The 21072-nt window shown below is 44.5% G+C and overlaps 2 protein-coding genes across 2 annotated transcripts in view; one reads left to right on the top strand and one right to left on the bottom strand.

Annotated features, from left to right (window-relative positions):
• Positions 1-21072, top strand: part of cacna2d2a (calcium channel, voltage-dependent, alpha 2/delta subunit 2a) — a gene marked incomplete at both ends in the record, with an annotated part of 322235 nt that overhangs the window by 29372 nt on the left and 271791 nt on the right. The gene's annotated exons all lie outside the window — the stretch shown is intronic.
• LOC308286334 (high mobility group protein B2-like) lies at positions 396-1121 on the bottom strand (the record flags this gene model as incomplete). The annotated part of the gene is made up of 1 exon (XM_080727332.1): positions 396-1121. The coding sequence occupies one exon, from the start codon at positions 1119-1121 to the stop codon at positions 396-398; it is 726 nt and encodes a 241-aa protein (XP_080583458.1).

Raw genomic sequence — 21072 nt, 5'->3', positions numbered from 1 at the left:
TTTCTTTTTTAATTTCCTTTTTTTATTTTATTTTAACAAGACAGGCTTCATGTTGAACATTGGCTTTTTTAAAGCTCCACATTAAAGATGGCAAAAAAAAAAAAGAAAAAAAAACCCAGCTTGCTGTTGCTGTGTGTCTGAATGGGAGCCTCAGAAAAGTGTCCCTTTCCTCCTGTGCAAACACACACTCGGCACAGCTGCTAAACATTTGTACACAACCAGACCTCCACACAATCCAAGGCTTCCACCAAAGCTTTTTTATTGTTGTTTTTTATCCTAGCTGTGGACCCCTAGAACACTCCACTTTTTAGGACGCTACAATCAAGAAATGCATTGGAGGTTTAGTTTTTCTTGCTTCTTAGAAAGAGACCACCAGAAGGTCGCCTCCCTCCAATCTACTTGGAGCTTCTCCTCCAGTTGTCCTCTTCGTCATCCTCCTCGTTGGAGTCATCCTCCTCCTCTCCTTCATCATCCTCATCCTCTGTCATTCTGCCCTCGATTTCATCATCCTGATCATCCTCATATTCATCGTCCTCGTCCACACTGACTTTCTTGACGACGGCCTTCCTAGCAGCTGGCCGCCTGGGTGCGCTCTTCTTGGCGGCAACGCTCTTTGGCTCGTTCTTCTTTGCTTCGCGGTAAGCTACCATTTCCTCGTTGTACTTGTCCCTGAACTCAGCAGCTTTCTTCTCATACGGAGCCTTGTCCTCGGGACTCTGCTCGGTCCACATCTTCCCCAGCACCTTGGCGATGTCCCCGACGCTGATGCCGGGGTTTTCCTCCTTGATCTTGGCGCGCTTCTCGCCGATGAACACGAAGAACGCTGAGGCTGGCCTCTTGGGGTGATCGGGGTCCTTCAGCTTCTTCTTCCTGGAGCCTTTAGGAGGAACGTAGCTCTTCATCTGCAGTTTGTAGCGGTCCATGTCGGTCCGGGCCATGTCCTCATACTTCTTCTTGTCCTCGCGCTTGAGGTCCCTCCACCCCTCTGAGCATGTCTTTGAGAAGTTTGCGAAGGTGACCGACTGCCCGGGATTCTTCTTGTTTAGATCCCGTCGGCTGATCTGGACATAATAAGCATAAGAGGACATCTTTCCTCGGGGCTTGTTCTTGTCCTTGACCATGTTTGCAGAATAACTAGATTGCTTGATTAACTGCCTGAGAAAGTGAATGATAGATTAATGCAGTACATTCCCAGTCTCACAGCCTGTAAATACTGTAAGTGACTCAATGGCTGTCGTCTATGATGTCATCATGACGTATGACATGCCTATATTTGGCCAAGGTTTCAGCCTGATCCCTCCGCTGTTTATATCTATATTAAGCTATTTTTAAAGGCATCTTGAATGTGAGCGAGGTTAAGGGGCAGTGTGTGGCAGCCATTTTGATGCCACAGATTGAAAACCCATACATTTTTCCCATAGAGATTTCCAAAAATATATATATATAAACTAGAAAGATGCAATTCTGTGAACTTGCGAGGGTGGTTGCCATTTTTGCATGTTCCCATTCAAGTCAATGGGGTTACTTTATAGAGTAACTTTTAGCCAATGAGGAAGCAGCATAACGGTGACGTCACGATAATGCTGCTTCCTCATTGGCTAAAAGTCACCCCAAAAACTCGGAACAGAACAATAGTGTGTTTCCCTATAGGCAACACTAATTATTAGTTATTATTAGTGTGGTCAGGAAGCTGCATCCGGTGACGACATCCAATGGTCAAACCCCCACAGAGTGACGTCATCATTTTGTTCTGGGTAAACTCATAGCCAATCAGGAAGCAGCATTCTCGGTGACGTCACCATTATAAGCTTGAGGATTGGTCAAGCTTCACATGACAATTTGGCCACCCAGACAATAAAATAGGCAACCACACTTGCAATTTCCAATTGCATCTTTTTAGTTAATTACTTGCGCCAGCAGACCACGCAAGTACTGCATCCGGTGGCGTCCCTGTCGGGTATCTGTGTCTGTTTACACCCGTAGCCAATCATGGACCAGCATTCCAGGTGACCATCAAGTTAACAGCCAATGAGGGGACCAGCATTATTGGTGACCTGATACGGTATATAAATAACAAGGCGCAAGTTGGCACCTCAGCAGAGTGCCAACTTGCCCACCCACATACATACAGACAACTGTACTTGCGTGCTCTGCTGGTGCACATGTAGGCCATGCATGGCCATGAGTGCACAAGGAGCAAGTTGGCTCCTCGACAGAGTGCAGTCTAGTTTTAAGCCTGAAACCAAGCCATCCAAGCCCCTGGTGAATCATGACCATAAAACAATTGATTCTGTTTCAAAAGAATCGCATCGGTGTGAAGTGAGCGGTGCAAATACGACACACATGCATATCTCCTTGTATGGGCCGTTCTGTCTGTGACGTCAGTTACTTTATGTGTAAGACCACAGGCCTCCATACATGGAGATCTGTGCTAATACACACAAAGTGGCTAATACACACAAAGTGAAATGTAGGAGCAGTTTGCACCGCTCAAAAATATTACAAAACTAGGGGGGCGCAAATAGGGGGCGCATGCTGGCCTAGCGGTCCAGGCAAATACCACATAGGCTCTGATGCCTGACAGCGTGTTGTTGCTTCGAATCCCGATCCCAAAGACCTTTGCTGTGGGTCTCTCCCCATCTCTCTCAAGTACAAATACCTCAAAATTGTACTTAAGTGCTGTACTTGAGTAAATGTACTTAGTTACACCACTGCTCTATTGAATGATGAATCATATGTTGCTGTTACCGAGAAGCAAACACCCTCTTTATCCGACGCGATACACTGTATTTACAGAGCAATTATTTTACACAGTAGGTGGGTTGGAGGGCTGTTTAGGACCCTATGGTATGGAAGTGCTGCATACAGCAGCCCCTGGGGGTCTTCAATGTTAAATCCTCTGTTAAATGTGTGGCGCTGCTGTGAAGTCTCCACCCAACACCTCAGTCAATACACTTCAGCAGAAACAGTCAATAAAGCTTCACCTCACCTCACGCACGCACACGCATGCATGCATGTATGCACGCACGCACACACACGCGCATGCATGCATGCATGCACGTATGCAGGTCGGTTAAAGGGCCACTTCACCTCTGGGACAACCCGATCTTATTTTATTGTTGTTAGGGACACGATCAACACAATCCTGAGTTATTTTTTGTGTTCAATCTGTGTTTTTAGATATTTTAGTATTTCAGCATGACTAGTGATGCATTTTGCATCACTAGTACATGCTGAAACTCAGGATTGTGTTGATCGTGTCCCAAACAACAGTAAAATAAGATCGGGTTGTCCCAGAGGTGAAATGGCCCTTTAATGTCAGCTTTATTTGCCGATACCAATATTGCCCAAAAATGGCAAATATCGTCTGATATCGTCCGGTATCTGTCCGATACCGATGGTGCATCCCTAGTACAGATTTTTTTTGGTATTAGATCGTTTAGATTGATGCTAGATTCTTGGTTTACCTAGAATCCTAGATTACTGAGGCACTACACTACACTGTCTCTCTCTGCATTTGATGTACAGTATGTGTTTTACCTTGCCTACTTTAAGTCAGTCTGGATAAGAGCGTCTGCTCTAAATGCCCAAATTGTAAATTGACCAGGAAATTGTCTAATTGACGTCTAATTTTCAAATCCTAGTAGTGCTTGTGAGGGACATTTGCCTCTCACAAGTCTAGCACGCCTGGACCACTGGGTTTGTTCTCAGGAGCTTTAACTCAAGCTAATAGTGGCTCATCACTCGGTTCCTTTCGTTCCATTAAAAACAGCATTTTGTCATCCAGTCAGTAATAGTGTGTCTGCCTCAGTCCAGTGGACGGCTGCACTCAAATTAGCCGCTTTTAGTCATAACTGGCTGTGTGACGCACGTTCAGTCAAGGTTGAGGTCAACCACATACTCTACATGCAGAGCTCATTACTGCAGCAGCCCATCACAGTCCCACCAGAGGAAGGAAGAAAGGTGCCTTCCTCAGGAGGCTTTTTTTGTTTGTTTGTTGGGATCTTTTTTACTTTGTCATTAATTACGTGCTGCTGGGAAGTGGGATTAGCCTGTTCTTTTGGACTCAGAAGGAGACAAAGCATTGCATCTGCATCCAGTAACTCAATGAAGAGCAGTCAAAAAACCTGTGTGTGTGTGTTTGTGTGTGTGTGCGTGCGTGCGTGCGTGTGTGCCTGTGTGTGCGCGTGTGTGTGTATGTGTGTGCATGTGTGTGCGTGTGCGATAACATACAGTAGTAGTAAACAGTCCTCACAGAGAAGCTGTAGTTCGAGACATTGATTGCCACGCTCTCATAAAGACCTTTCTGCACAAATGCTGATTGACAGGCCCAACTTGAACGTTGTCTTCTCTTAATCCACACAACTTTGGGGGGATTGAAGACCCCTTTCTGTGTCTCTGACTTGCCGTTCCTCTCTCCGTCTAAATCCAATGAAATTTCCACTCAAAGTAATATTTCAGGCCATTTTGACTCTCACATAGGAGCGATTCAGGATTGTCACGTCCACAAAAGCGTCTGAAAGCATAAAAGAAATTATACCACTACTTTCTATTTTCTCAACAAGTACTCTTAATACCATGCCGCTCACAGCCCAGTTATCCGTGGCGGACAGTTATTTACCATGCGTTTATTATGCTTTGACAAGTTTGTTGTCTAATGAGCTGCTATTCGGTCCTATTTAAATAGTGTTTGCGCTCCCGACTCAAGACTTACCAAATATAGAGCCATGGTGCAAAAGGCCAGCATTGCAGTACAGAATAAACAGAAAAAGCACACCGACGAAAACTTTTAGGGTGAAAACATTTATTTATTTAGAAACATTATTTCATATTTGTTTTATTTTTGCATCCTAAGAGCCTCTGATCATTTCTTGTCAGTGGGGGAGCATTTTCCAGTTTATTCCAGACTATTCTGTTCTAAAATACGTAGATGATCTAATTGAAGCCTAGTTTAGACCAAAGATTCTCGACGGGATGAAACCATATTAAGACTTTACTTAAAATAATCATTCTGCAAGATCACAATCCGCAATCTACGATCTTTTTTGGCACACAACACTGACTGTTGTACTGTATGATGGAGCGTAAATGAAAGCATGAGGGCCCACTTGACAATTTGGAAAGCGTTCGCTTCTAAGAATATCTTCGCTGTTGGATGGAAACCTCATTATGTCCAAAACTGTTAGTCTATACTTTTCAGGATTCAAATACAAAAATTGTGAAAGTAGCAGATCTACAAGCTAAAGGTGTGTTGCTTTGTGTCCCTCTTGCAATATTCTGGCCCCCTGGCCCCCCTGGGCCACGGATTGAGAATCGTTGCATTAGAAAGTTGCTGAGAAAAGGCGCAGTGGTCTGAAAGACCCTTTAAGCAATTGAGGCACTTTCCTTGGAGTTTAGTTTACGTGGTGTGTGTGACCAAACTTCATCCTCACTTTAAGTGCTGAAGACAAACACAGTCTGCAGGCTTTCTGCCGTGTCTGTGTTTTCAATAATTAAGCTGATCCCTGTAACACCTCTGTTGATATCGTTTTGTGTGTGTGTGTGTGTGTGTGTGTGTGTGTGTGTGTGTGTGTGTGTGTGTGTGTGTGTGTGTGTGTGTGTGTGTGTGTGTGTGTGTGTGTGTGTGTGTGTGTGTGTGTGTGTGTGTGTGTGTGTGTGTGTGTGTGTGTGTGTGTGTGTGTGTGTGTGTGAAATGGATCTGTAAATGTTAGCTTTTTGGTAAATCATCACTGTCGCGCAGGAACCTCCTATCTCCATCGTCGTGTCGGTTGGAAACCTTGTATGTCCAAAACCGTTCGTTTTGTATTTATCATTTGAAAATGTATTTAGAATAGTGAAAATAGCCGATCTACATGTACACAACGCCTCACATCGCAAGGTGTTGTATGCTTGTAGATCGGCTATTTTCACTAGTTTTGTGCGACAGTCTTGTATGATGAAGCAGGGCTTTACCAAGGTTTCTGCCTGACAGCGACGATATTTCGACAGTTCTTTTCATAAATGAATACCCGACTTCATCTTTCGAGCTCACAACGCGTGGCGATCACGACACGTAGATCGGTGTGGTTCTAAAAAACATTTTGGACATACAGTACAAGGTTTCCACCCGACAGCAACGTTCTTTGTAAATGATCTTCACGCTAAGAGGGGTGAAATTGCAGCCTTTTAGCAACTGAACAACACTGTGTTGGTGCTGATGAGAGTCATTACTGCCCCGGATGTGTGCAAATCAGGCAAAGGTTGGAAGAATTACTCAGAGTTTGTTTTACTTAAAGCTGCACTATGTAACTTTACTGTTGTTGTGCACCTGGATTTGAACCCGGGTCTCCTGCAGAAGTACTGAAATTAGCAGTGTTTCAAGTAAAAGTCCGGAATTCAAAATAAAGTAAAAGTAAAACATTTTGGAATCAAAATGTACTTAAAATACCAACAGTTAAAGTACTCATTATGCAGAATGTCCTTTATCGCATCGTGACGCATTTTGAGCTTGTAGATCGGCTATTTTCAAATGGCCTAAATGTATTGGCTCGTTATTTGTAGGTTTGTAATAGTGATCAAAATCTACAAAGTAACTACAGTAGTAACTAAAGTTTACAAATAAATGTAGTGGAGTAAAAGTACAGTATTTATTTTGGACCCGAGATGTAGAGTAACATTTTTGGAAATTGGAAATACACAAGTAAAGTACAAATAACCTAAAGGTGTACTTAAGTACAGTACTTAAGTAAACGTACGTAGTTACTAGGGATGGTCCGATCAGGTTTTTTGGAACCGATCACCGAGCACCGATCACAAAAGGTTGATCACCCGATACCGATCAATCACCGATCCGATCAAGTTATTATTTATATATTATTTATATTTTCTAAATGTTAATGTTTTAACTTTAAATAATTAATTCACTCATGAATTCATTTATATATTTGCCTTATAGTTATTTACCAGCATTACTATGTATTTATTATCATAGCAGTAACTAATTATTCCTTCAGCACTGTGGAAATCAATACCCCAAAATGGCCTCAAGTGGGCATACTGAACGGCTGGTTGATCGGATGCACCGATCGGATCGGATCGGTGAATTTACCTTTTGATCTAAACCACCGATTATCGCCGATCACGCTTTGATCGGCCCGATCCGATCCATTGCCGATTGATCGGTAACATCTCTAGTAGTTACTTTACACCTCTGGAAATGACTTTTACCTCTGTGCTAAAAGAGCCTGCCTGCATGCTCAGGAGAGAGATTGAATTGGTGTCAAACCAGAAACTGGATCGTATCAAAGGTCACGATCTTTGACCCGAGATACGAGATACTGTCTAACCTAGACGGTAGACAGAAGCTAAATGTCTCAATAGAAAAGCAGGGAGACCAAATTCAACCAATTTAACATACTATACCAAAGAGACTGAACAAAATAAAAGTTTGTTCACTAAAAAATTTACAGAATTCCACTTTAAGTAAAAGTTAGCAATACCACAACATAAAAATAATAAAAAGGCCTCTATTCAAACTTTCACTTGAGTAAAAGTACAAAATGTACTTACAGTACCAAAATAAAAGTACTCAAACGTTCTGCTATTTTAGAATGGCCGAAGTTTAAAAATAGGGTTTTGTAAAATCTGTAAAGTAACTAGTAACTAAAGCTGTTAAATAATTGTTGTGGAGTAAAATGTACAATAATTGCCTCTGAGGTGCAGTACGTTCAGAGGTATTATGTACTGAAAAACGGCAGAATCCTTGCAGCTCCAAGTTTCAAATTAGTTTTTTTGTAAATTAAAGCACTGCCTTATGATACAAAACTGTAGCACAAAACTAGTGAAAATAGCCAATCTACAAGCACAATTTCTAGATCGGCTATTTTCACTAATCGTCTTTTTTTAAATGATGTATAAAAACGGTTTTGGACATAAAAGCTTTCCACCCGACAACGACGATATACTCAGTTACTTACCACTGAAACCAGGCCATTCCAGGCTGTAGATTAGAATTACACCCATAAGGAGTTCTCAGCGGTGCCCGCTGAACCTCACCCAGAGAGGAGTAACAGCACGCTGGTCCCGCCTTGGCACAGAGGCGCCCTGGCCCAGAGCAGCTGCAGCAGGTCATCCGCTGAGCCGGCACCGGGGACTCTCACTTCCCTTTCCACCTCCACGGCACAGCCAGCGCTGATCCGCTGTGGTGTGATGTGTTATAGGTGGGCTTGGGGGAGTTACAGGACACATGTTGCTGAAGGTGGGCTAGGGGACTTATGAGACACATGTTGCACACACTGTGCTGTGCTGGCCTCTTGTTGAATGCCAAATATCCAGTGGTGGGAAAAGTACACAAATGTAAAGGTATCAATATGCAATCTAGAAATACTCTGTTACAAGTAAAAGTACAGTGCTGTATGTACACACATTATTCTTTCTGTATACATACAGTACAGTGGTTATATGCATAGTGTTGCCAGTGGTGTCCTGCGTTTGCGTTTAAGCCTGGGTTCTGTCTGCTCCAGTAGACAATAGATAGGCATTAATCTGGCCCAGCTGGACACAGGGAAATTAATGATCATTTACACTGACGACATAATCGTGCTTCACGCTGTCCTCCGATACTAAATTGCCTTTCTTTGTTCCACGAGATGTCTTTCTGTCTTTCTCTCTCTCCTCTGCCTCTACTTCAGGCCGGTCTCTGTTATGGGTCATTAAGTGCTACGTTTCCATGGAAACTGGCCAGTTTGGTGGGGATTTTGGTGCGCTGTGTGGAAGTGTCCCGGTGATGTTGTTGACCATGGACAAGTACAGCACCTGTCCAGCAGTCTAGTGCCGGCTCCCATTGTTACTCTACCTGGTTAGAGAGAGAGAGAGAGAGAGAGAGAGAGGTATGAAGGGAGGAAAGGAGGTTCATTATATATGGACAGCGTCACGCTATTGGTTTCTACAGACCGTAAATGAAGCATATTTTTTAGCAATTGCAAATCCGCAATATCCTTCTATATCCGTTCCAGAAATTAACACGGAAAATGAATCGAATGAATGCTATTTATTGGCTGGAGGGCGGGTCTTCACGCTGTATAACCAGTCGAACTTCATCGAACTTCTGGTGCGAGTTTTGCCACCGAAAGTGTCATGGCGCATAGCCATGGTCACTGAGCGTCTTTTCCTTATCTCGTTGTTCCTAGACTAGAACCCGGAAGTGGCTTCATTTCCAGCGAACGTAACTAGACCATTGATTTTGGGCCTTACAAGTATAGTAACACTACAGTACACGCACACACGCTGACATGGCATGTTAAAGACATCCCCCCCTCCCTGGCGTCTCTCTTATCTCTGGGCCAGGGTTTGTGTAGCTGCGGTCCCCCTAATGCCATCACTTCTAAGAGCACTGACCCTGCTGGCAGGTTACATGGGGAGCCATCTCACTGTAATTAGGCCGTGCTCCGTGTGTAATGACTTAGCATGGAAACGCTCTCTATCAGGGCTCACAGACAGGCAGCCCCACACTGTCTGAGGAGGGGGGGCTGGAGGGGGGGCCCGGGGTGGTGGTGTCCGGCCATCACCAAGGGCAAGCCTGTAGGACATTACCGACTGTCCCCCCGCCATCCCCTCGCGGGGTTAAATCGAGTTCCTTGCCGCATTCAAAATCCCCCCCTATCGCTTATCAAAAAGGCAAGGGGGTTAAATATTCAGTCTGGGGGGTTTTGTATCATAATCCGTGCTGTGAGTTATATTGTCTTTGGATTCCTCTCTCTCTCTTTCTCTCTCCCTCCCTCCCTCTCTCTCTCTCTCTCTCTCTCTCTCTCTCTCTCTCTCTCTCTCTCTCTCTCTCCTCTCTCTCTCTCTCTTCTATCTGTCTCTCTTCCTCCTTCTCTAGCTATTTCTTTGCCTGTGGTATGACAGAGATAAGTGGGCCACAGCAAAATGGCTGTCATAAGCGACTGTCACTCAGGTGAGGCGGCAGGGGCTTTCCGCAGTCGGACACGAAACTGCGGCTCGACAAGTGAGCGAGTTATAAGCGCCGGGGGAACATGTGGATTCCATGCCATCACCCCCCTTTATCCATACTATAAATTGGCTCGTTACTTTGGAACAAACACCTGGGGAAGCAGGCTGTGCGTGTGAGACACCGGCGTCTGAACTGGTTTGGATTCTATTAAAGCATGGTCTATAAGGTTTAATAGCCAACAGGGCATGTGGCACTATTATGATGTCTAACACCACCAGTATCTTCCCCACAAGCTGAATTATATAAGAAAAGCCCCACTGACCTCTCCCACTTTAATACCATCCTGGAATCACCGGGCCCTAAACGGGGCCTTTCTGGTTTGCAGTATTTTTAGTGTTGGGGCGGCCATAGCTGAATGGTTAGGGAGCCCGCCTGGGGAACCAGGGCCCCTGGTTGTCCCAGGTTCGATGCCAGGCCAGGCCAGCAATGTCGACGTGTGTCCCTGAGCAAGACTCTTAACCCCTAATTGCTCATGTGCTCCTTGTGGGCAGCGAATCAGCTGGGTTGGGCTGAAAAGGCTGAAATTCCCTCATGGGAGGTGTAGGTAACTATTGTAACTATTATTCTTTTACAAGAGGGGATCTTTAGCAGGGAGATTGAGGATTACTCCTGTTAATTTGCAGAGAGAGGCTTCATGGGAACATGATGTGTCAAGTATGAACCTGTTACAAGGTTGTGACCATGACCTACAAACACGCAAGGTTATACAGGGTTTCTCTTGCATAGAGGCCTTTTTGGCTTCCACCAAAGAGGTTTCTAACTCATTCTGTGCAGGTATTCATTAATGAATTCATCTGCCACTGGCAGGTTTTTCAGAGTTTTTAACTTATTTTCGCCGGCAACAGGAACGCGCCATGTGGCCATGATGTAAACGAAACCCACATGACCAGGTGGCGCGTCGTCTTTTCTCTCACTCACCTGGAAAGAACTTGTATACTGTATCCACGATCATCCGTTCTTTAGTTAGGGTCTGTACAGAAAAAAGCTTGTTTTGACCAAATCTCACAACATGAAGGTGGACGGGCCGATAGATGTTGGGATTCACTTAAAACATGAACTAGTTCAAGTTCACCGTTCATAGACGTGAGAATGAACGCGTTCAACAATAACATTCGTCAAGCGGAAACAAAGAACGTTCAGTTCACGTTCGCCCAAAATATGAACGTGTTCATGAACGATCGTTCATTGAACGCGTTCGGGTACAACACTGGTTGGGATGGCGTCATTCCGATTGTATTCAGGGATTTGTGGTCCTGGATCGTTTGCGGGTTGCAGGAGAGCGTGTTTCCAGCGAATCACGGACATGGCGTACGTATATATACTGTACGTCCTCGCCACTCAACCTAACCTGAATCTTTTCTTAGCTGAAAGTACACACAAACACAAACACACACACACACACACACACACACACACACACACACACACACACACACACACACACACACACACACACACACACACACACACAGGCACACACGTCTCTATAAGCAGTGAGTTACGTCGCAGCTGCTGCTGTGAGAGTTAATGTGATGGGATGGGAGATGCTAGTATGTTTGCTATAGCTCCTGGCTGGGCCATTACCGTGACAGTACACGGGCCGCTGTAGAACAACCATAAAGTATTGAACAGAACGGTAGAGAGGGAGGCCAGGGGACAGTGAAGGAAGAATGGAAAATGGTGGGAAGGAAGCTAGGAGGAAGTCAAGTAAAAGCACAAAAAGAAAGATGGGAGGGCTGGACTCGCGTGCAGCAGGATATTTTGTGGCCGTCTATTTGAGGAAAATGTGTGAGGGGGAGTGGGGGGGAGGAACAATTCCCCACCATCAGCAAGTGAATAAAAAGGCTGCAGTTTATCTCTGTCTAAAAGACAAATACGCTGAGGAGAGAAACGGAGTGAACATCTTCTTTTTGTCCTCGCATGTCCCTCTCTGCAAGTCACTTATCGTCGCTGTCGGGCAGAAACCTTGTATCTCCACGTTTCATGTCTTAATGTTTGTTTTTGTTTTGTTTCTCCCCATACATTAATGTCCTGCTTCTTCATTTAAATACTACAGCAAGGGTCTTCAACACGGAGTCCGGGACCCCTAGGGCGTCCTCAGAGATACTACAGGGGGGCCGCCTAATCGTTGTGATTGGACCATTCTTTAAATTAACAACTTGAACCTTCACATCCCTATTCTGAGGAGAACTTTAGCCAAAAATAGCAGATCTCCAAGCTGAGCTTGTAGATCGGCAATTTTTTGCAAATAGGTTTGGTGTAGAGGTAAAAAAAGAGTAGACCGAGTACAGAGTGAAAGGTCAAGTTAACTAAAAACACGAATCCAACATAGACTGATGACAGTGCTGTCAAACAAGTCTATGAGTCTATCTATGAAATCGATGAAAATACGCATCATGCATTTAAACAATATGTATAGAGGGGGGTCCCTGCTTCATCTCTCTCTCAGCTAAGGGGTCCTTGAACTGAAAACGTTGAAGACCCTAGTACTACAGTGTGACATGAGTAGCAAACATATCTGATCTTTGTGAGCTTGTAGATCTGTTATGTTACCTTTCTTTTTTATTAAATACAGATTTTAAGTGAACTGAAAGTGTGTCTTTGGGTTTTATACACTTTCAACCAATGAACAGTATCAACCAGAGCTTGTGACTAAAGAGTAACTACTAGTGATGCGCGGGTCAGGTTTTTTTCATAACCCGCACGACCCACAGCCCGCACGAAACGTAACCCGCCCGCGCCCGCCCCGCAGAACAATATACAAATCAACGAATCCGCCCGCCCCGCAACCCGCAATTAAAAAAAAGATGGTATATCATCTCCAGAATAGCTCATCTGTATACGGCTCTTCTAAGTACCCAACGTCGCTTTACAGAAAGGTTTACAGTAGCACAATATTGTCATGGGCTAAATAAACAAACGTGTTGTTCAAATTGGGGTTTAGCCTAAAAGACATTCATTCAAAGACGTTCATTCTCTCTGGGGCATCGTCGGGGAAGAATGGCGTTTCAGGTTTTATGTCAATCATATTTATACAGCGCAGACAGCAAAAGACGGACAATATTACATTCTGTTGGTTATTGATTCACCAGATTGGAGAGATGGGATCATGGGAGCGACTCGAGGTGGGCGCATGGTGATTTTCCGATGGCCTTAAAGTCCGAGTGACTTAAAGTCCGAAAGGCTGTTCAATTTAGTAGCCTATATGAGAGCGGAGACACACAGGAGGAGGAAAGAGGAGGAGAGGCGGCTGACTTTGGATGCGCAGCATGTGATGTTTAAGATGTTAAACTTGGTCTCACACATCACACATAGGCCTATGAGTGATTACTTTGTTTGATTTGAAAGCATGATGGATAATAAAGACCTGGATGTTAGCCTACCTCTTATTGTGTGATCCAGGATGGATGCAGTCAATTTGAAGAAATAATAATCCAGCATGGACAATAAGAAAGCACTGGCCTACGTTTTCATTCACTTCTTGGCTGAAAATCTATTCTATATAGGCTAGCCTATATGTCATTTTATAACCTAGTTTAAACTAAGGGAGGCGGGAGCTGCTCGACTCTTTTCAGACGAGCGCTGACACAATTGAGTGCGAGAGCTTAATTGAAATGACCTACATAATATATGCGCAGTGAACTGGAATTATATAATTAATTATTTGGGAGCAGGTGTGTAAAGATTCTAATCTATAAACATCTCAAATAGCTTTTATACTTTTTTTAATTCTCGAGGCGAGCGTGGTTGGTTCATTCAGTCAAAAAATCCTTCTCACTTGCGAAAGTTGTGTTTCAAATCGTATCCGTTGACTGGCTGGTTATAGTCTATAACTTACCCGACACAAAGTATTTAGCTATAAACGGACTTGTGTGGATGACAGAGACACATACGGTAAGTGAAATCCTGCTGAATTGTTTGTGCATTCTTCTGCTGTGCTCACGTTGTGTCAAATGTTGGCAAAATGCGGTTCGCGGGCCCAACAGGAGCGGAATTGGGACGGTCCTCGCACCAAGGAGCGGAGGAGAAACCTCGCTCCTCTCTGGCGCATTTTAAAACATGCTCGCTCGCTCATGCTCGTATTCAAACATTAAATTCTTATTCTTATAGGACTACTCTTATTAAGAATAAAAGGCAAATAAGAACAGGTGATTATTCTTATTTATTTTTTGCACATGAGAGTGGTGATAACCCGCCCGCCCGCCGCCCGCCAATATTGAGTCTCAAACCTTGACCCACCCACCCGCACGCGGGCGGGTTGGCGGGCGGGTGGGGGCACCGGGTCGGCCCGCGCATCACTAATCACTAGTAACTACGGTACATTGGATCCACTGGAACGCAGGTTCTTTTTTTCCTATCCATTTCCTGAAAAGTCAAAGGTTTCCACCCGACAGCGGCGCTATTATGAACCTCAACTCTGGGATAACTGACACAGCAAAAACCCTGAGTGAACGTTTAACGGCTGATTTATACTTAGCTGCTTGCTGGTGGCGCTCACACAAAAGTCAGAAAATCAGACCCGTAAGGTCTGTCGCCGTGAATGAGTGCGTGTCAGCAATATCTCCGCCGACAACGTGCAAAAGTTAGATTAATGACAGCCATATCTAACCGGCAAACAAATAATATATTGCATCCCCGTTTTCCCATTATTTGGAGAACGGAGTACAGTTAGATCGGATAGGGTGCGTGGATGGATGGATAATGAAATGGCGATATGAAATGCAATAACAGACCGTGGTCTCGTGGCGGGTTGTCCCTTTTTCATCAGGCCCAGCTTTTTTTTAGTTTGTTAGCTTCAGCTGTACTGGCAGTTGTTTACCAATAGTAGCGTTTTCTGAATGTAGAAATAGGTACAGTACAAGGTACAAACATTGTAGACAAAATGTGTCAAACCTCCAAAAATAGACTATCTACAAGCTTGCATAGTGACACTAGGGATGGGACGATACGCGATATTATCGTTTATTGTGATAAAAAACACAAAGATTTAATTGATCGTGATATCGCCCTCCGTCATGCACTGGGATCAATTCACCTTTTATTTGCCGAGCTGTATATCCGGTACCACTTAAACCCTCTATAATTGGTAAAAGGTACTTATAATATAGGTACTTGATACAGTTTTTTTCACTTTATCAAATGTCTTTGCCAAAAAATAGCCGATCTACAAGCTCACAGCGCGGCGGGATGCGATTGTAGATCGGCTATTTTTTGGCAAATGTTCCGCCCCAAGATAATGGATTTTAATTATCGCGATAATATCGTATATCGCGATTTATTTTGTCACAATAATCGTGATATGACATTTTCATATCGTCCCATCCCTAATAGTGACACGTTGAGAGCTTGTAGATTGGCTCAGAATGGTGCAGTCTGTGTCAAATATGCTTACTTTAGGAAGATCGCCCAGCCCACGCTTCGCAACAAGGGGCGAAATGGTACACAAAATGCCCTCCCAAAGTAAGTAAGTGCACAGGCTGACGGCAGATCTTGCGAACATCCTACGTTTACTGGTTCTAGAGCTCGCCAGAGGGCGTTTCTTGGACAGAGAAAGGTCGATAACAAAGAAGATAAATACTGATTCGTCCATCTGAAAAAAGCCATTTTAGTCAGAATGTTGTGAAGATTGCGTGGCTTAGGTTTTGAAGAATGGTAATATGGGCGTAAAGTGCTTGATGAATTGTCCCCAGCTCTGAATTGTTTTTGCAGATTAATCATCTCAATCTATGCCTGTCCATCTAATGTGACACGTTGTAATTTTGATCAGTGTTTTAAAACTGATCCAAATAGTGGATTTACAAGCTAAAGATCCAAATCTACAAGCTCTCAGCGTGTCGCTTGGCGACGCTATTTTAGAAATGGGACATGGTAACTTTTTTGCCACCCCTATTTCTATCTGAAATTACGCCTGTGCCCACACACAGATACAGGAAGTTGCTGTTCTATTTGTCTCGGTTCTGTGTGTCTGGTTGGCTGGCAGTGAGCAGGTCTTGTTGTGCTCTCTCTCTCTCTCGCTATAAGCTATACTTCTGTGACCCTTGGTTGTGCTGACGAGGGTCTAATGAATGAATACAGAGTCAGTCGCTAAGAGAAAGCCTCTGGGCTCCATCTGTCCAGCTGGTCCTGTTTGTCTGCTGGGTTGGTGCTTGTGTACATACAGCCTGTGTGTTGGCTTGGATATCAGATGTCAGCTCACTCACAGTTTATGTGCTGTACAGTTTATGTTGGCATAAACACTGTCTCTCTGTCTGGAGAATCTGTGAGACGAGCTTAATTTAGCTGCTTCTCCCAGACAAGCAGGCATATGAATGAACAGGCCAGGAAAGAAAACGAAATAAATACGCTTGTGAAATATGCTACTGTACTCTCCCCGTGCACGCCCACCCCCGACTGCCTGTCTAGGGTGTTTCTCCAGTTTCTCATTTCAAGGTCCCTCAAATTAATGTACAGTATTTGACCCCCATCTGAAAAATGTTTTGTGCCTCAAGGACCACCTGGGGGTCCCTGGACCCAACTTTGAGAACCACTGGCCTAGGCCATTGCCAGAAGATGCAACGACAAAGAAATCCTGAACCTCGATTTACGCTCCATCGCGCAGAGATGGCGTGACTTGCCGAAAATAACCGATTTTCAAGCCAGCACTGCAATACGACACGTTGGCTTGAAGGCCGGCGGTCAGCATATAAATGAAGCTTCAGCGTCTGTGGCAGCACAGATGGATGGAACACAACGGACACGCCGTCCAAGGTCAAAGTCACTTTTGATCCGATCTGAAGTCCCGTGGTCAGCTGACCTGCACTGTTATGTATGATGATTGAACGAGTCATGGCACTGAGTTTTATAATCCCACAGTTATGGAAGCCCCGTAATAATACAGAAATGATAACTTACCTCTCTATTCCCCATACACCTCTGTAATAAATGTGACAAGTTGGGTCCACGGAGGCTGATGATGACGAGGATGGACTGGACTAGACAGGGCGGCTCATTGGTTACAGAGACTGGGACTCGAGCAGCGCTTCTCAAAGTCGGGTCCGGCTCTACACCTCGCAGCGCGAGGCGTTGTGAGCTTGTAGATCGGCTATTTTCACTACATTTGATATAAGGATGGAGAATTATACTATATATGTTTTGTATGTTTTAGTCCCAAGAGTCTCTTCCTTGCAGTGGAGTCAAAAGTACAATATTTCTATTTAAAATGTAGTGGAGTGAAAGTCATCAGCTTCCAAAAAATTTTTTTTTTTTAAAAACACTAAACACTAAAAAACAACAACTACAAGACTCAAGTAAATGTACTTAGTAACTGTCCCCCGCAGGACCTTGAGCAGGGATGCTGAGCTGTACTGTTAAGTCGCTGTGGATAAAAACGTCACCGGGCTGATGGCAGGTTTTATGCACGGTGACAATGCCGTATATTTGAATAACAATGGAGCTTGCAGGTGAATAACGCCATTCAGCCTCCGCTGTGAGGATATTAGACATGGGGCTGAGTATAGTATGCAAAGGCCTGCCCCGTCCCCGGGCTTTGTGTGTGTGTGTGTGTGTGTGTGTGTGTGTGTGTGTGTGTGTGTGTGTGTGTGTGTGTGTGTGTGTGTGTGTGTGTGTGTGTGTGTGTGTGTGTGTGTGTGTGTGTGTGTGTGTGTGTGTGTGTGTGTGTGTGTGTGTGTGTGTGTGTGTGTGTGTGTGCGCGCGTGTGCGTGTATACTTGAGCAAAAGTATGAAAGTGTTGGCATCAAAATGTTTGAAATGTTTGAAAATAGCCTAGGTATAAAATAGGGCTAAATTGGTGTGGTTAATTTATGCTTTACAATATTATAATTTATATCTGCAAAGTAACTAGTAACTAAAGTAGAGTAGAAGTAAAAGTATTGGAAATACTCAAGTAAAGTATAAATAACTCAAAATTTTACTTCGATCCTGCGCTCCCCCAGAGTTGGTGGTAAGTGTCCTTGAGCAAGACACCACTGAACCCCTAGTTGCCCCCGATGAGCAGGTTGGTGCCTTGCATGGTTTCCTCCGCCATCCGTGTATGAATGTCTGTGTGAATGGGTGGCACAATCATTGTAATCACTGTATCATTGGTTAAAGGCGCTATAAAAATGCACCATTTACCGTTGATACTTAGATCCGGTGTCACGGGCCAGAAAATAGCCAGTCGCAAACTCACAACTTGAGCTTGTGGTTCTGCAATTTCTTATTACAATGTTGATGTCCTCACAAGTACAGTATAGTAATACAATGTGTGTGTGTGTGTGTGTGTGTGTGTGTGTGTGTGTGTGTGTGTGTGTGTGTGTGTGTGTGTGTGTGTGTGTGTGTGTGTGTGTGTGTGTGTGTGTGTGTGTGTGTGTGTGTGTGTGTGTGTGTGTGTGTGTGTGTGTGTGTGTGTGTGTGTGTGTGCGTGCGTGCGTGCGTGCGTGCGTGCGTGCGTGCGTGCGTGCGTGCGTGCGTGCGTGCGTGCGTGCGTGCGTGCGTGCGTGCGTGCGTGCGTGCGTGCGTGCGTGCGTGCGTGCGTGCGTGCGTGCGTGCGTGCGTGCGTGCGTGCGTGCGCGCGTGTGTGTGGTTGCGGTTGGGTGTGCTGATGTTTTCCTTTGTCAGGACCTGCCTGCATTACCAGTTGACAATCCCTCTGATCTTGTTACAGGAGCCCCTCCCTCCCTCCTCCTCTCCATAATCTCAACTGGTCCCTGAGGCACGGCGTGTAAATATTTAGCCTACTGTAGCTTGTGTTGTCTTTGATGAGTGCCCCGCATGCGGCGTGCTCTCTACGTGTCTTATGGCTTCCAGGCAAAGGCTCGCTCTTTTTGACGTTTCAGATTCGTTTTGACAAATTTAACCCGCGTGAACCCCGTAGCATCCCTACTCAGGGCATCATCATGTCATAATATGCAAACGCTCTCCGAAAATAGACGATCTACGGTCGCATCGCATCGCATCGCACCGCGTCGTCATGGGCCGCCATGCTCGACGACAGGCTTGACAAGCCCAAAGCTTATTGCTACTGGTTCTCGATACGTTTGTTATCTAGTTTGTAATGGGCTTGTATTTCAAACTCCATCCCTATTCAGACACCGATGGTGGAAGCTACCTCATGGGAAGCGTTTAGTTCTTGTGTGTCTTGCTCAAGGACATTTCAATGCTATCCTGGGCTCACAAGCTACAAGCTCACAACGCATCGCGACATGTTGTGAGGTTGTAGATCTGCTATTTTTTGGCAAACATTCTACCCCAGGATAATGGATGTTGGGGCTATTATGATTATCGCGATAACATCGTAAATCGCAATTTCTTTGGTCACAATAATCGTGACATGAATTTTGCATATCGTCCCATCCCTACTTCAGTATTTTCTGTGGTGTATAGGTAAGTGCAGCCCGGCCAGTGGTCCTCGTTGTTGACCTGATAGCTTAGATATCTGATCCCTCTGTGATGTAATTCACTCCCAATTCCACAGTTCACTACACAGCTTGTTGAATGCACTGGCTGGACACTTGAGCTATAGCTGGCTTGTGAGTGTCTGCAAGAGCTAGCGTTCACTGAAAATAGCCGTCACATACCAACAGTTTGCAGTGGGGTTTTGAAGGTCCTTGCTTGGGATGGGACGTTATGAACAGTTTTAAGCGGATCTAAATATACGCTTAAAACTTTTAAATGCCACTTTTGATAACCACTTGCATCCCAGCACCTATATTCTCGGGGGAACATTAGACCAGTGGTTCTCAAACTTTTTCATGTCAAAGACCCCCAAACTGACAATTATCAGCCCGCGGACCCCCCATTTTGGAACCTGCATTTCCAAGGTCCAAATTAACAAAAATGCCTCTTGTGATAAACCCGCCCCACATTTGCATAATACTGAGCACTGATTGGTCCCTCACTACTTCGGAGGGAGCAAAATTCAATCACAACTGAGCGGTGCCAGACCATTTTTTTTTTGTTGCAATGGCAGAGTTGTCTGGTTTCCAGGCTAGTACTGACTCTCTCTCTGTCTCTGTCTCTGTCTCTACAAAAAAGTGTCTAGATATCAACAATCCAGCAACAATCCAGCTCCGTGTAGCCGGGGCCTCAGTCTCTGTCTCTGTCTCTCTCTCTCTCTCTCTCTGTAGCTCTCTCTCTCTGTCTCTGTCTCTGTGTATATCTCTCTCTGTCTCTCTCTCTCTCTCTCTGTGTATCTATCTGTCTCTTTCTGTGTGTGTGTCTCTCTCTCTCTCTCTCTCTCTCTCTCTCTCTCTCTCTCTCTCTCTCTCTCTCTCTCTCTCTTTCTCTGTGTATCTCTCTGTCTCTGTCTGTGTCTCTCTCTCTGTGATGTTGTCTCTTATTGAACTGTTCCCGGGGCCTTGTGGAAGCCGGGTCTGCTCGGCAGAGCCCACTAATATTCCTTAATGATGTGGCATCTGTCTCTGTCACCCCGTGCGCCGCGCCCGCCAGACGAGGCCTATTGTGGTTGACTTCACCCGAGAGATAAGCAGTCCTCTCTCTCTCTAATAGACACAGGCGCTGCCGGGACAATAACATCGGTGCTGGCGCGCAGAACATCAGCCCCGACCAGGCTAAAAGTCAACAAATAACTCACTTCTTAACAAAGTGTACATGCTGGATATCTTGTTCTTTTTTTATTTTTTAACATTTTAAGGGGAAACTTATGCTCTGTATGCTCTCAAGAGTTAAATTATGGTTAAACAGTTGTATTACTTAATTTACAGTAAAGTCTATACAATTAGAGAATGCAGAATAATTGTTATTTTGATCAATCTATCCTATGGCAACACATCAAAACAGCATTGAATTGTGGGAACAAAATCTTCACAAAATCGTATATGTTTTGGGTCTGAGAGGCTACTGTACATCTCATCAAATGGTGGTCTGTGGCTCAAATGCTGAATAAATAATGGTCCTTGATGTGAAAAGCCACTGCTGTATATGACAGTGGTTGTTAAAGGACAACTTTGTTTTTTTTACAACAAGGGTTCATATTTTAGATTGTAATTAGGGAAAAGAAAAAGTGAGTGTTAAAATGTTTTCATTTGCTTCGTTCTATTGTTTTATCGCGTTTACCATGCTAAAATGTGGGGCATACGTATGCA

Source organism: Nannobrachium achirus, assembly GCF_963921795.1.
Source record: "Nannobrachium achirus genome assembly, chromosome: 6".
Classification (NCBI taxonomy): domain Eukaryota; kingdom Metazoa; phylum Chordata; class Actinopteri; order Myctophiformes; family Myctophidae; genus Nannobrachium; species Nannobrachium achirus.
The sequence above is the reverse complement of the archived record's forward strand: the minus strand, read 5'-3'. Positions and strand labels throughout refer to the sequence as shown.